The sequence below is a fragment of the Podarcis liolepis genome (assembly GCF_965112155.1).
Source record: "Podarcis liolepis genome assembly, chromosome: 5".
Classification (NCBI taxonomy): Eukaryota; Metazoa; Chordata; class Lepidosauria; order Squamata; family Lacertidae; genus Podarcis; species Podarcis liolepis.
In genome coordinates, this window is record NC_139556.1 from 53,805,992 (window position 1) to 53,820,231 (window position 14,240).

At 41.5% G+C, this 14,240-nt stretch overlaps 1 protein-coding gene across 1 annotated transcript in view; it reads left to right on the forward strand.

The window, feature by feature from the left end:
• NRAP (nebulin related anchoring protein) overlaps window positions 1-14,240 on the forward strand; it is a 61,611-nt gene that overhangs the window by 30,900 nt on the left and 16,471 nt on the right. The window contains exons 22-31 of the mRNA XM_083504733.1: window positions 67-171; window positions 935-1,042; window positions 3,249-3,560; window positions 5,155-5,259; window positions 6,508-6,606; window positions 8,124-8,228; window positions 9,377-9,484; window positions 11,570-11,680; window positions 12,616-12,813; window positions 13,229-13,333. Coding sequence (XP_083360859.1) covers window positions 67-171; window positions 935-1,042; window positions 3,249-3,560; window positions 5,155-5,259; window positions 6,508-6,606; window positions 8,124-8,228; window positions 9,377-9,484; window positions 11,570-11,680; window positions 12,616-12,813; window positions 13,229-13,333 — 1,356 coding nt within the window. The remainder of the gene's footprint in view (window positions 1-66; window positions 172-934; window positions 1,043-3,248; window positions 3,561-5,154; window positions 5,260-6,507; window positions 6,607-8,123; window positions 8,229-9,376; window positions 9,485-11,569; window positions 11,681-12,615; window positions 12,814-13,228; window positions 13,334-14,240) is intronic.

Consider the following 14,240-nt stretch of genomic DNA (forward strand, 5'->3'; position numbering starts at 1 on the left):
TTACGTATTGCTTCTTAAAACAAATATGCCCAGTGCTGATACTGTTTGGTCTGCCTTTGTAAACAGGTTGCATACAGGTCAGGAAAAGAGGGTTTTCTTCATAATTACACCATCAGCAAAGATGAGCCCCTCTTCATACAAGCCAGAAGAAATGCAGCAAATATCAGTGAGGTATGGATGGATGGGAATCCTGTGCTTTCAAGCTATTGAAACAATTATTCTGTGGCTAGTAATTGATGTTTTCTCAAGAGTGGTTCAATGCATATATACTATAAATATATGGTTGTTTGGGGTTTATTTTTACCACTTTAACTATCTTTGCTTCCCACAAAGAATTTTGGTAATTACAGTTTAATAAGAGTGTTTGGAATGCAAGCCACTGCCAGATAACTACATTTTCCAGGGGGCCTTAGGAGAAGAAATAACTATTGGGCTTGTTTTGCTCTGTGTTATAGTAGTTATGCCCTTAAACTGCTCTTTCAGCCTTTTAACATATGCAATACAGTGGTATCTCAGGTTACAGATGCTTCAGGTTACATACGCTTCAGGTTACAGACTCTGCTAACCCAGAAATAGTACCTCGGGTTAAGAACTTTGCTTCAGGATGAGAACAGAAATCATGCGGCGGCAGCGGGAGGCCCCATTAGCTAAAGTGGTACCTCAGGTTAAGAACAGTTTCAGGTTAAGAACGGATCTCCAGAATGAATTAAGTTCTTAACACAAGGTACCACTGTATTGGTATGCTAATGGAGGAACTCCTAAATTTAAGCAGTAGGCAACATGCAGGTTAGAATAAGAACAGTTTATCCAGTGTGTTTTTAATAGCTCATGAAGCCACAGGTTTCTGGTACCATTTGAAACTTTGGGTGTTACTGTTATGGCAGCAGTGCATAGTAACAAAAAATAATAATTGCGGCATTGACCATCCTTTTAGAAACTGTACAAAAGTAGTTGGGAGAGCCAGAAGGAGAAGGGATTTGAACTTCATCTTGATGCCATACCATTCCTGACAGCCAAAGCAAAGAGGGACCTGGCAAGTGACGTGAGTACCGATTCAAGTTGAACACACAAGATGGGATTCAGTGTCACCCTAAGGCAGTCATTCCATCTGTGTAAGCATTGGAACGATCTCCCCTCTCCTCCCCCTGTATGCTGTCCTGGGGGAGGGGCGTTCTCTCTACCCTCCTGAGCAGATCTGGGGATGGTTAAGGGGGAAGAGGAGGCAAGTCCTGTTACACTGGCTTCTGCTTGTGCAGCAGCTTAGTTGAATCTGGTCCATCGTTCCTCTAGGGAGCTAAAGTGTGCCCCTGTGAGCAAGTCTTAGGATCTAATTTAAGGGTAGTGTAGTCTATAGCAAGGTTGGGGGACCTGTGACACTCCATATGTTACTGGAATACAGCTCTCATTACCTCTAACTATTGGCTATGCTTGCTGGGACTGATCATGAGCTCCAAATCACAGTACAGAGGGCTGACCAAAACAAATAAACCCCAACCGAAATGACCTTGCTGTCTGTTCCAGATGTTGCTGTTGTTCATTTTATTTATATTAATTTGATTCATATCTCACCCTTCTTCCTGAAAGAGCCCAGGGCACAGAAAATTATAAAGCAAACAAACACAAAAGATCTCAGAACAGTTACAAACATTATCTCAGTGAGCAATTCTCAGGGTTGTCAGGGGCAGTGCCCGTTGGGGATGCTTTTAATTGTTTTCCTGGAAAACCCACAAAATTTCCTGGGCATCCCACAGGGAACTGCTACTGAAAAGACCCTGTCTTGTGTCTCCGCCAGCTGTGTAGACCTCAGCGGCGGCACCACCAACAAGGCCTCACCTGCTGAGATTGTTTATATCCGGGAAGGTATTCTTTTAAGTACTTGGATCCCATGTCATTTACAGCTTTATATGCTAGTCCTGCCACCTCGAATTTGGCCTAGTAGCTCACTGGCAACCAGTACAGCAGTACGATGGTCTCATCTGGCTGCCCCACTTACTAATCCAACATCCTGCAAGAAGTAGTATTTAGTCTCCCACATTATCAGATATTGACACTTTTATCCCTCAAAACACAGGATTGTGAGGTGGAATGCTCTGTAAAAAATGTATTGCACAAGAAAACCAAGCTATTGAATTACCATCAAACGCAATTCTGTGAAAAATTTCAGGGGAAGAACTAAACTCTTGCCACTATGAAAGGTCTTAGGACAGGCTTCCTCAACCTTGGCCCTCCAGATGTTTTGAGACTACAGTTCCCATCATCCCTGACCACTGGTCCTGCTAGCTAGGGATCATGGGAATTGTAGGCCAAAAACATCTGGAGGGCCGAGGTTGAGGAAGCCTGTCTTCGGATCTGATTCCCAAGCCTCTGAGTGTAGATATTACCTGAACTCCGTAACTCTGCACTGACCTTTACCTGAAACAATACATTTTATTTAGCTTGTGCTAGTGCTCAAAAGCACAACTTGACCTTTTGAGCTGCAGCTTCCCAGTACCACTCCAAGATGCTATGACTTCTGCAGAAAAAATAATAATAATACAAAAAGCAAACACTGAAAATGTGCTGCCCTTTCATGGCGTGCAGAAGCTGCCCCTCTAGGCATCTACCTCATTTCTTTGCCAAGTGTGTTGTTCTTTGGGGCTACTGGTTCAGTCAAGAAGGTGCAACACTCTAATGATGCAATACTATGCATTTTTACTTGGAAGCGAATCTCAGTGTATTCAGTGAGAAATGTGTTTAGGACCTTAGACTGTGGTTCTAAACAAATTTACTAGTGTGAATAAGCCCTGCTGAACACAGTAGGACTTAGATGCATAGGACTGTGCTAATAATGACATAAAACGTAAATCATATGATGCATTTTCAAGTAACACAAAGGCTCCCTGCCCCTGGGATAAAGCAGTAAATGAAAAAGATGCTCCATTTGGAAACATTAAAAAAGAGCATGCAAGCATCCTCATTTTGTGCACTTCAACCACATATAAAAGCTAGTCCTTATTACTTGCTTTCTGCTTTTTGTTGAGCGGGAAAAGTATGCTTTTGATGTACGGATGTGTTGTACTTAGACATATTAAGTGTGCTTGTCAGTAGTTTTGCAGGAGGCCAAAGTGCCTTTTCTGAAGTAGCCTATTAAACCGGTTTATTGAAATGTTCCGTTTACTTCAACCCGATGCTGTTGCTTACAATGGCTTTGAGCTTATTACCTTTCTTTGTAACTATGATCCATTCCCTCCCCCCCCCTTCTTTAACAGGTAAAATACAAGGAGAGTTATGAGAAGACGAGAGGAAAGTTGATTGGGGTGAAGGGTGTGAACGAAGACTCGCAGATGGCTCACTCGCTTCATATGTCGAAGATGCAGAGTGATCTGGAATATAAAAGGGCGTTTGAGAATGTAAAGACCCAGTATAATGTGTCCATGGATATGATAAATATTGTCCATGCCAAGAAAGCTCAGGATTTGGCCACTGATAGGGGATACAAGACAATTCTTCATCGCTATACTGCCTTGCCTACAGATATGAAGGTGGAATGGGCAAAGCGGGCATATGACCTGCAGAGTGATGTAAGTTACACCGTCTATTTTTAAATTATTTATTTTAATTTTTATTATTTAAGATTTATATACCACTTTTTTAAAAAACAACAACAACCCTCTAAATAGTTTACATAAAAGAGAATAAAATATTCATAAGAAAATACCAATTAAATCACCATATGGAAAATCCTTTCTGGGTTAATCAAATAAATTAAGCAATTTAAATGAGAACTCGCATTCACAGTCAAGTACAGGTTAACTGTTATGCTAAGAACACTGTTGCACAGGGTCCTGAGCTATATAGTATTTAATTATTTGAAAGAGTCACAGGCTATGCCAGTCCCTACTCTGGTCTAGTTAAAAATCACTACTAGCTTAAAATATGGCGGCTGTTAGCCATAACGGGGTAAAGTATGGCCACATTTTAAATTGAGGAGAAATTTAAAATAATTGTAGCTTGGCTGTATGGAGAATATTTCAGTGATAGGTTGACTGAAGCAATCTGCCCTTTCCCTTCTGCTCCAGCTAAAGACCAAAGGACCAGATAAGCTGTCCTTTTCATTTTTAGACCCCAAAAAAGTGATTACATTTGTTCAGTGGTGGTTGGTACCCATTGGAACTGGTAGTGCAGAAGACAGGGAGGCCAATAGTAGATGGGAACCACCAGTTGACTGAGACAGAGCCAATGACAGGTTGAGCCAACTAATTGTGGGTTGGTTCCCATCTCCCTCCCTCCCGAGTTCTGCAAGGCCAAAGGCGGAAGGTGACAGCCAGGGCTATCTTCTTGCCTTGTTGTCGTAAGGAGTCAGGCAGATGGGGGCTGGTTAAGGGCAGGCTGAGGTTGGTGGGGTAGTGCCTGTTTGCTCTGAGGAACCAGCTTCCACTGCATTTATCCTCCAACCCAGCAGTTTGTATAATGTTATGCTAGACCAGGAAATGAAGGAGCCCTGGATGTTGTGAAGCTACTGCAGCTTTTCACACTTCTGGTATAAAGGAATGTTATGCTTCTCCCCCATATTTGGTTGTATAGGTGCAAGATAAAGGTAAACCACAAACACACGCCTATGGAGATGCCTGTCCCGCCCCCCCAGGCATTATGCCACAAGTTTGATAAGTGGTTACATGTTGTCACACATCAAAAGTTCTGGCAAAGGTCTACCATCCACTCTAGGGCTGCAATCATGTCTGCGCTTACATAGGAATAGTCTCATTGGACCAAGCGGGACTTACTTACAAGTAAACATGCACAGGATAGAGTGGAATGTCTGATGAGAAATCTTCCGGAACATTCCTGCACTGTTTTTAGTACTCAATATCCCTGCAGTGTTGATTTAACCACAAACCATTAGCAAGCTCTAACAGGAGGGTTTTTTAATATAAAAAATAAAGCTTTTGAAAACCTTTTCTTTTAAATCTTATAGCAGAAATGTTTGCTGTTGGTGATATCACCATCTCTTTTCTTAACCCCCCCTCCCATTTCTACCCACAACTGCAAAGAAGTGGATAAAACAAAAGCAGCCACTAATTTGGCTCAGCTGGTGTTCTGATGTGTGAATTCTTTAGGTGGCATTTTAAATGTGCGAGCAGCAACAATGGGGCATTTTTCTTTTCCTTTTGTCAGAACCGATACAGAGCAGATTTGAACTGGATGAAAGGCGTCGGATGGATCGCCACTGGGTCATTAAATGTGAAGCAAGCTAAGAAGGCAGGAGAACTCATTAGTGAGGTGAGATTTCATGACAGCACATAACAAAACTTGCCGCATAATGCGTGCAAAATGTCTGTATAAAATTAAAATAATTTCCACTCAAAGGGGGAAAAGAAAAAGGCATCCCACATGAAAGCCCTCAAAACCAGGAATAGGACTCGTAATTAGAGGGAAGCCAGATACCAAACACAAAACAGTAGGAGTCCATATAGCCTTTGCAAAAACAAAGTAGGTGACAAATGATATCATGAATAATAATGACAATCAAACAATGCTCAATTGCTACCCCACTAGCTTAGGTTTTTTAATGAAGTGAATCAAGAAAAAGCCTTATAAGGTGTACTTATAGACCCAGAGAACCTACTTTTAACCAGGTCTCTCTCTCTCTCACTCACACACACACACACACACACACACACACACACTTCAACAAAGAGCAACAATGCAGCTTGGTGATGATTTTGAACACAATTAAACTGCATCACCCACAGTTAGAACCTCTGAGATTCTAAAGGGTCCCATCACTGACAATTATATTAATTATGCTAAGAAGGCCTTTATGCACACTCAGATTGAAGACAGAGAGGTGAAGACGGTACAATAAGAAGTATATCAATGTCTCAGTCTGAACATAGGTCTTGTAGGAAGTTTTTAGTGCTTTAGCCATGGTGGCGCAAAAGAAATGAAAGTGCACGTTCAAAATGCATATGCCACAGATAGGAATCAGAGCCTCTGTCATACCCACTTGAGTTCAACTCTCTGAAAATATTGTTCGTTACTGGCTTCAGTTTCCCATGAAAGCATGCCCCTTGCATCTTCCCTTCATGTAGCGCTTCTTTTACAAGGACATTGCATTTTCAACACCTGAATGACAGCTCCTGGGAAATATTGCTGTTTTGCCTCCTATTGTTGAATTATTTTGCCTCCAGAAGACCCTGTTAATACAAAATGCTGTTTTGTGTTTCAGGCCATTTGAAAAAGATTTTCCAGTCGTGGGACCTTGGTTATTTTAGTAGGCGTAGATCATCTTGAAATATTTCCCTTAAATTTAAGTGAGATTTCTTTTAAGGATTAATAGGTAAAGGTTATTGTTAAATGGAAACAAATATTAATCTGAAAGTTCCTAGGAGATGAAGCTAAGGAAAGAGGAATAATAATTATGTTCACAAATTCACTCTAATCTCAAGCAACCTATGATTTTTTTCTTTCAAATAGCATGAAAGAGCAGCACAAAATTCACAGCTTTGATCTTTTTCTGCTCAACAGACGAAGTACCGTCAGCATCCATATGCTTTGAAGTTTACCAGTATTAAAGACACTCCTGAGATGATCCAGGCTAGAATTAGTTATAACCAGGCTGTGGATGTAAGTTATAATGTATATACATTATGATTATAAGAGTGGTATCCTCTTTGAACGACCTCATTGAAACACAGGCTTTCTTTTTCACTCCCTGTCACTGAGATCATTCCTAGGAACCAAGAAATTTGTGTTCTAATCAGATGAACCTTACAAAGGCCACTTTTAATCAGAATGGAAACCTTCCATTCTCCGCAGAGCCCAGTGGAAACCCTTGTATAGAACATTTAACATAAATGAACTTTTGTACAGATGCATTTTCAACTGTATTTTGACTGATAAAATTTTATATCCGTGAATTAGAATATTTGCAATCTGTAATTGGACCAGTGCCGTATTGTTTTCTTTTGGGAGGTTCCAAATTTAAACCAAAAAATCTGAATGAATAATATTCTCAAACTGGGTATTGAAAAATTCATTCCAGCAGTCAAGTTCACACTCATTCAAGTCAATGAGAATGGGATCCAAGACGTTCCCTTGCACTAATGGACAGACTTTTGATTCATCAGAAGTATTGGCTAATGAAGGGGTGGTGATATCTATGGATTCCCCCATGTGGCCTCTCATTCCACCTTCCATCCTGTTCTAGAGGGTTCACCAACTATCTGAAGGCATTTTTCAGGGGAAGTTGGGTTCTGAATGGGGAAGGGGACTCTACCAACATCTTCTTTATTCCTCTTCCAATAGTCATTTGGTGGGTACCACTGCTGAATCAAAAGCCTTTCTGTGAGTGCAAGGGCACCAAGTGGATTCCACCCTGTGAAAATGTGTGGTCTGCTTCATAGAGAATTCCCATGTGGTCATAGGCACGGCCATGCCTGAGGACAATTGCATGTTGGGAAATGCCTTATCTTGTAGTATTAAACACCACTACTGTATTACTTAGGGAAGCGGGTGGCACTGTGGGTAAAACCTCAGCGCCTAGGACTTGCCGATCGTCAGGTCAGCGGTTCGAATCCCCGCGGCGGGGTGCGCTCCCGTTGCTCGGTCCCAGCGCCTGCCTAGCAGTTCGAAAGCACCCCCGGGTGCAAGTAGATAAATAGGGACCGCTTACTAGCAGGAAGGTAAACGGTGTTTCCGTGTGCTGCGCTGGCTCGCCAGATGCAGTTTGTCACGCTGGCCATGTGACCCGGAAGTGTCTTCGGACAGCGCTGGCCCCCGGCCTCTTAAGTGAGATGGGCGCGCAACCCCAGAGTCGGACACAACTGGCCCGTACGGGCAGGGGTACCTTTACCTTTACCTTTACTGTGTTACTTATTTAGTAATTTATTTAATATGGGCGGGGCATAAATAATAAATTATTATTATTATTATTATTATTATTATTACTGTTATTATTATTGGTGTGGGGCTCTTCTAAGATCAAAGTGCTCAGACAGCTTCATTTGGGAGAGCTGATCCTTCAAATAATTTTAGTAATTGTAGTAAGAATTGTTTTACACAATATAACTTTTTAGAGGTCTGTGTGAACCACTGTGGCATATGCAGCAAGCGTCCTATACGGTATTTTTCGTATTTTGCAGAGGATATATAAGGAACACGGAGAGAATGTAAAACATCATTACACCCAAACGGCAGAACTTCCGGAGATCTTTCAAGCTAAACAAAATGCTGTGAATATCAGTGAGGTGAGATTTCATTTTGTGCCGTGTCTTGCGGTGACACTTTCAATAGCATATTGTTCTTGGAGACTTCTTTACACTCATCATGGCTGGAATTGATAACAATGCATTGAGATTTCTGCATCCTGAGGGTGATCATGTTAAGACTATCTCAGCCCGCATGCAAGGACTGTCATTGAAGCATTATCCCATGCCCACATGCCTTAGTTTCCTCCTTTACTTTTAGCAAAGGCAGCACAGGATTGTGACTTGGTCTAAAAAGACTTGCTAGGAAGACGCAGAAGAACTAGGGCTGAGGTGAAAACTGCTGAAAAAATAATTTTGCCAATCTTCATGTGAGTCAGAGAATAAATTCAGGTCCCTAAATGGGGTGGGGTATAGTGGAAAAATTTGCTGACAGGTTCATAGGGAGAGGGATTACTTCATTTTCTTTATATGCAGCATCAGTGACTGGCCACCATTTTCTTTACATCAGGATGCTTCTGGTACAGCATCAGTCTGGGCCATTGTGGGGAGGGAAATGGCAGCTGACACGAACATTTGTGCCCCCATATGAACACTGGCAATTACCATTTCCGTTAGTGTCTGGCTGCCATTCCCCACCCCACCCCCAAGATGCCTTGGAACAGTACTGCATCTGAAGTATTTTGTTTAAGAAAACATCCATATTATTGCCACTGCCTCTGGTGGTAGCAGCAAAATGAAGCACGAAAGGAAAAGCATTTGCCACTGCTGAAGGCAAGTGCTCTCTGAAAATATGGCCTCCCAGTGTTGCTGCCTACAGATGGAGTCATGGAATCATAACTCGGTGGGTTGTATCCCTGATTTTTCCGTTTCAACTTACTGGATTAAATCCAGACCAACATAGTTGGACTTGGGTTCCCATAGAAACCAGTAGAGCTTAAGGCATTTGCCCTATTGATTTCATTGTAACCTTAGTTCAAATAACTGGGCCTGGGTCCAGCACACTGTCATCAGTGAAGTGCAGCATTGGAAGAGAGTTGTGACCCTGAAGTGCACAAGATGAGCCTAAAGGTATATTTGCCAAAACTAGGAACAAGGGAATTAATGCAGGTTTCTTTCTCGGCGTAGGTTCATATGCATATGATTGGGGAGAGAGCTTCAAACTGTTCCCATTTACTGTCTTAAAACAGATTTGCTACAAGGAATCCTGGAAGAAGATGCAAGATGGGGGTTATAAACTGAAACTGGATGCCATTCCTTTCCAGACAGCAAAGGCTTCCACTGAGATTATAAGTGATGTAAGTTGATTTAATAGCAATATTGACTGGTACAAAATGGGAGATCTTAGCTGATAAAATTCTCCGGGGTGCAATTGGCGTGGACAGTGGGAAGGCAGAAAGAAAGCCTGTGTTTTATGTTTGAAGGGAAAATACAACCAGCTCTTGATGATCTCTACAAATTGTGTGACTGGACTAAAAAAGCAGACGTAATTCAGTGTTAAGTAAGTGTATCCTGATGTGTGTTAGGTACATAATGATAAATTCGCGTCTTCCTGAGTTTAATACTTACTTGAAATATTTCTTTACCGTCCTTCATGATCAAATTCACATTAACAAATTGGCTGCAATTAAACTGGGAAGAAATCCTGGGGTTTAGTGAAAATAGGACCCTAATGTGCAGTGGTGTAGCAAAGCCAAATGGAACATTAACAAGGGTCTTGGACAGGCTAGAAAATAAAGCAGCATATAACCTGCATCCTTCCTTAGCTCAAGAGCTGTAAGATAAACACAGAAAAGTATTTTTGCTACCATGCTTTGAAATAATCATATCCCTTCAGTCAAAAATAATGTTAAAGGAGTCTTGAATGGAGAAGCCTTCTCTCTTATGGCCTGTTGGGATAAAAGAACTCTTGGGTTTTATTAAATAATAAATATATATCTTTAAATAAAATTATTTTATTAAATGTATAACAAACGCAACCAACAGAGTATTCTGAAAATTCAACAAAAGAGAAAAAACAACAATTGAGCATGGTCAGGTATAAGGTATTGATGCAAAAGATATAAAGAAAAATATAACAAGACACTTGTACAAAAGAGGCAATTCAGCAGTATTCCAAGATAAGAACAGCAGATCAAAAACTCATATCATCAAAAATAGTGCCATATGATACTGTATTTGGTTGGAATTCAAATACAGTCATACCTCGAGTTACAGACGCTTCGGGTTGCGCACCGTGCTGAACCTGGAAGTATCAGAACTGGTTACTTCCGGGTTTCGGCACTTGCGCATGCACAGAAGCACCGAATCGTGGCCCGCGTGTGCACAGACGCGGCGCTGCGGGTTGCGAACGCTGCGGGTTGTGAACCTGCTTTCCACACGGATCACGTTTGCAACCCGAGCGTCCACTGTATATGAATTCATTGTGCCTGAAACCAGGTAGCATGTTGGGTTTTTTTAATGATCCTTCTGCAGATTCTGCTGAAAATATAGCCCTCTTCAAAAATGACAAACCTACACTCATTCGATGCCTGAATGCGAATGAAAGCTGCGCCAACTAGCTTTGCCCACCAGAGCTTGCTGTGCATGCAGTGCAAATGTTTGCAGTACGGAAGCCTTTCACATGTACAGCTGTATATTCTAAGGTTTCTGTGTCATCTGGAACCATAGTCAAGGAAAGGTCTAGATCGCAAGGAGCCTGGGCGAGTGTGTGTGATGTCTTCCCTGCTACAGACGTTCCCACTGAATGCGTGGATGCCAGGGGGCAGGGCTAGTTAGCACAGCTCCACTCCCTACATTGATTGAATTGGCAGGTGTCATTTTTAATGAGGGCCTCTCTCTTAGTGAAACAAAGTTTCTTCTACTTAGTAAAGAGTTTTTTTTTTTTTATTTGATATCCCGCTTTATCACTACCTGAAGGAGTCTCAAAGCGGCTAACATTCTCCTTTCCCCACAACAAGCACTCTGTGAGGTGAGTGGGGCTGAGAGACTTCAAAGAAGTGTGACTAGCCCAAGGTCACCCAGCAGCTGCATGTGGAGGAGCGGGGAATTGAACCCGGTTCACCAGATTACGAGTCTACCACTCTTATCCACTACGCCACACTTGCTCTCAGGAGCCTCATGTCCATTGTGATGAACATGACTGCTGGTCATGGATGATGGCAGTTGTAGTCCGACAACATCTGGAGGCCCACAGATATAAACTGAAATTTCAAACTCCCAATCCTTTTTTTTAAAAAGCAGAATATACCTATTTTAATGCAGGTTTGGATCTTTATTTAAAATACTTGCGGGCTGACAAGACAAGAAAAAGTAATGCTGTAGTGGCCAGTATGTTTCTGTAAATCCTCATGCCCTTGCTTCATTTCCCCCTCTTTCCTCAGTACAAATACAAGGAAGCATTTGAGAAAATGAAAGGACAGATGATTGGCTCCTGTGGCTTGGAAGATATTAACATTTCTCATTCTGTGCATGCAGCTTTGCTGCAGAGTGATGTGAGTATCACAGGGCATGGAAGATGAACCTAGAATAAACATAGCTCAGCACGACAGATGACCTTTGATAGGTACTTTGAATGATGGAGCACTTCCTTTTGAGTTGGCAGTACTCTCACAACAGCAGCACAATTTGTTTATCCATATTGGGCAGGACTCACCTAAGAAGTCCCATCAGTGGAAGCCGGTTCAAGAGGGCTTCCCTCCCATGGGCAGGAACTAAAATCCAGACTTAACAGTGGCTATTGGAGAAGCAGCCTGCAGGCTTATAAGTGTCTTCCGGCTCCCCTTGTATGGTTATTCTCTTACCTTCTCCTCCAAACCATCCCCAGTTCCTTTTCAGAGCAATTGATGGTATATCATTATAGCTGAACTTTGGTTCACTGTGTTGGTGAGGCTTGTTAGACAACAATGAGAAACTCAGCCTTTAGTGTCATTGGAACTACCCGCCAATAGGGATTCAGCAGATGCCAACTTTAAAATGCCTGGTGAAAATTTTTCTATTCTTCCAGGCCTGTCAATGCAGGCTATTAAGAGTACACCGCCTGCCCCACCCCAATGGTCTATTGATGCTTGTTTTTAATATATATTTTAACTTTTTATGATTTTATTGTTTGGTTTTATGTTTTTATCCTGTTGAAAACCACTGTGATGCGATATATATATTGGTATATATACATTTTTTAAATAAATATAGTAAATAAATACACACCTGACATTTCTGATTTCCTAACCATCTCACTGTCACCATCCAGAGGTCTGTATAATGTGCACACTGCACAATAGGCACTGTAGAATGAGGCTGCCTGAGTTTTCTTTGCTGTTCTGTGTATGTGTTGTAAGCAAATAAATTCAACAGAATGTTAAGCAGGTTTGGGTTTAAGCCATGGCGTTGAAATAACAGTATTTCTTCCTCCTTCTTTTCCCTTCCCTAGGTAAATTACAGGAAAGCTTTTGGCCTACAGAAGTCTCAGTTCCGCCTGCCCTTAGACATGGTGAATCTGGTACATGCCAGAAAAGCCCAGTCTTTGGTCAGTGATCAGGAATACAGACAGTGGCTTCATGATTATACTTCTCTGTCTGAAGATGTTAGGCTGAGGTGTGCCAAGAATGCTCATAAATTACAGAGCGAGGTAAATGAAGTTATTCGTGAAGCCTTTAACATTGGGGGGGACTGCAACACTGTGGTTTTATGTTTTGTACTATCTGTATGTCTGTCTCTCAGTATCAGTGACCAGAAATGGTTTTTCTTGCACAGTTTCACTTTAATGGTCTTTCCATCTGAAATTTTTGGGAGGTAAAAACAGCAATAATCTACAATTTTCTTATAGACTATTTATATTGAGCTTCTCTTCCTCTCTTTCCCTCCACCAATATAAGTATGTACAAAGTAAACACATGAACACAGAATCTGAAAATATAATTCCAATATGCTCGAATGATACAGACGTCTTGAGTAGCAGATGTTACTTCTAACGAATGCATTTAGATGGCTATATTGCCTCTCCTATTCCACATTGTAAATTACTTTTGATTGGTTTCCCATAGAATTTATACAGGTCTGACTTGAACTTTATGAGAGGAGTTGCCTGTATTACACCAGGGGCCTTAGAGATTGAAGCAAAGAAGAAAGCTTCTGAACTCATCAGCGAGGTAACAAAAGAGGGTTTTGATTTTTTCACTACAAACAAGAGTTTGCCAGATGTCTGTGTAAAACTGGGCTGGCAAAGTAACTCCCTGGATTAAGGGTGGGCTCCCTTCCTCACCCTCCCTCTTTATTTGATCACTCAATTCATGTCCTGGGTGAACTCAATGGAGTTCAAGGTTTTTCAGACCTTGCTAACTACTTTCACAAACTTTCTATTCTGTAATCAGGACCCAAGTGGTTGGTACATTAGGGTGAACCTTTATAGAAGGAAATGTTCCTTTCCAGATGAAAGAGAGGCTGTGTTCTGTTATTAGACACAGAATCACATTTCTCAAAACCCAGGTGGCTCCATATAAGTGGCCTGGAGAGAGAATTTCTCCTTCTCCCCATCTCTGTTCTTTTTCTTTTTCTTTATTAACTCTCATCACATCTAGTTTGGCCCTGAGTTTGTCTCCAATGATCACATATGTCTCTTTTGTTTCTGGGACTTCTTTCTTTTGCAGAGCACACACACACAAGTTCAAGCTTCGCACGAACCTTGTTGAAGAGCAAAATTCCCATTGGTTTTAGCTGAGCTATATTATACTTCTGGTCAGGAATTTCCTTAGGTTTCCCTCTTTGCTGTTAACTGCCATCATTTTCTGTCTGGGCTCACAAGACATATCTCTATGACATAGTCCTAACTTCACTGAAACCAAGTTCCTCATTGCATTCTCAAAAAGCTGATAATTGCAATGAAAGCCAGAATTTCTCCTTTTCAGAATAAAAATGCCCAGATTTTAAAATCTAAAACAAAGCACAAAAAGTACTGCTGAACAGGCCATTTGGCCTGAAGGCACACCCAGCAAAATGCCCTTCATAAGCCCATTGCACCCTGTCAGCCATGAGCTTACCAGACACAGTTAGTTAATA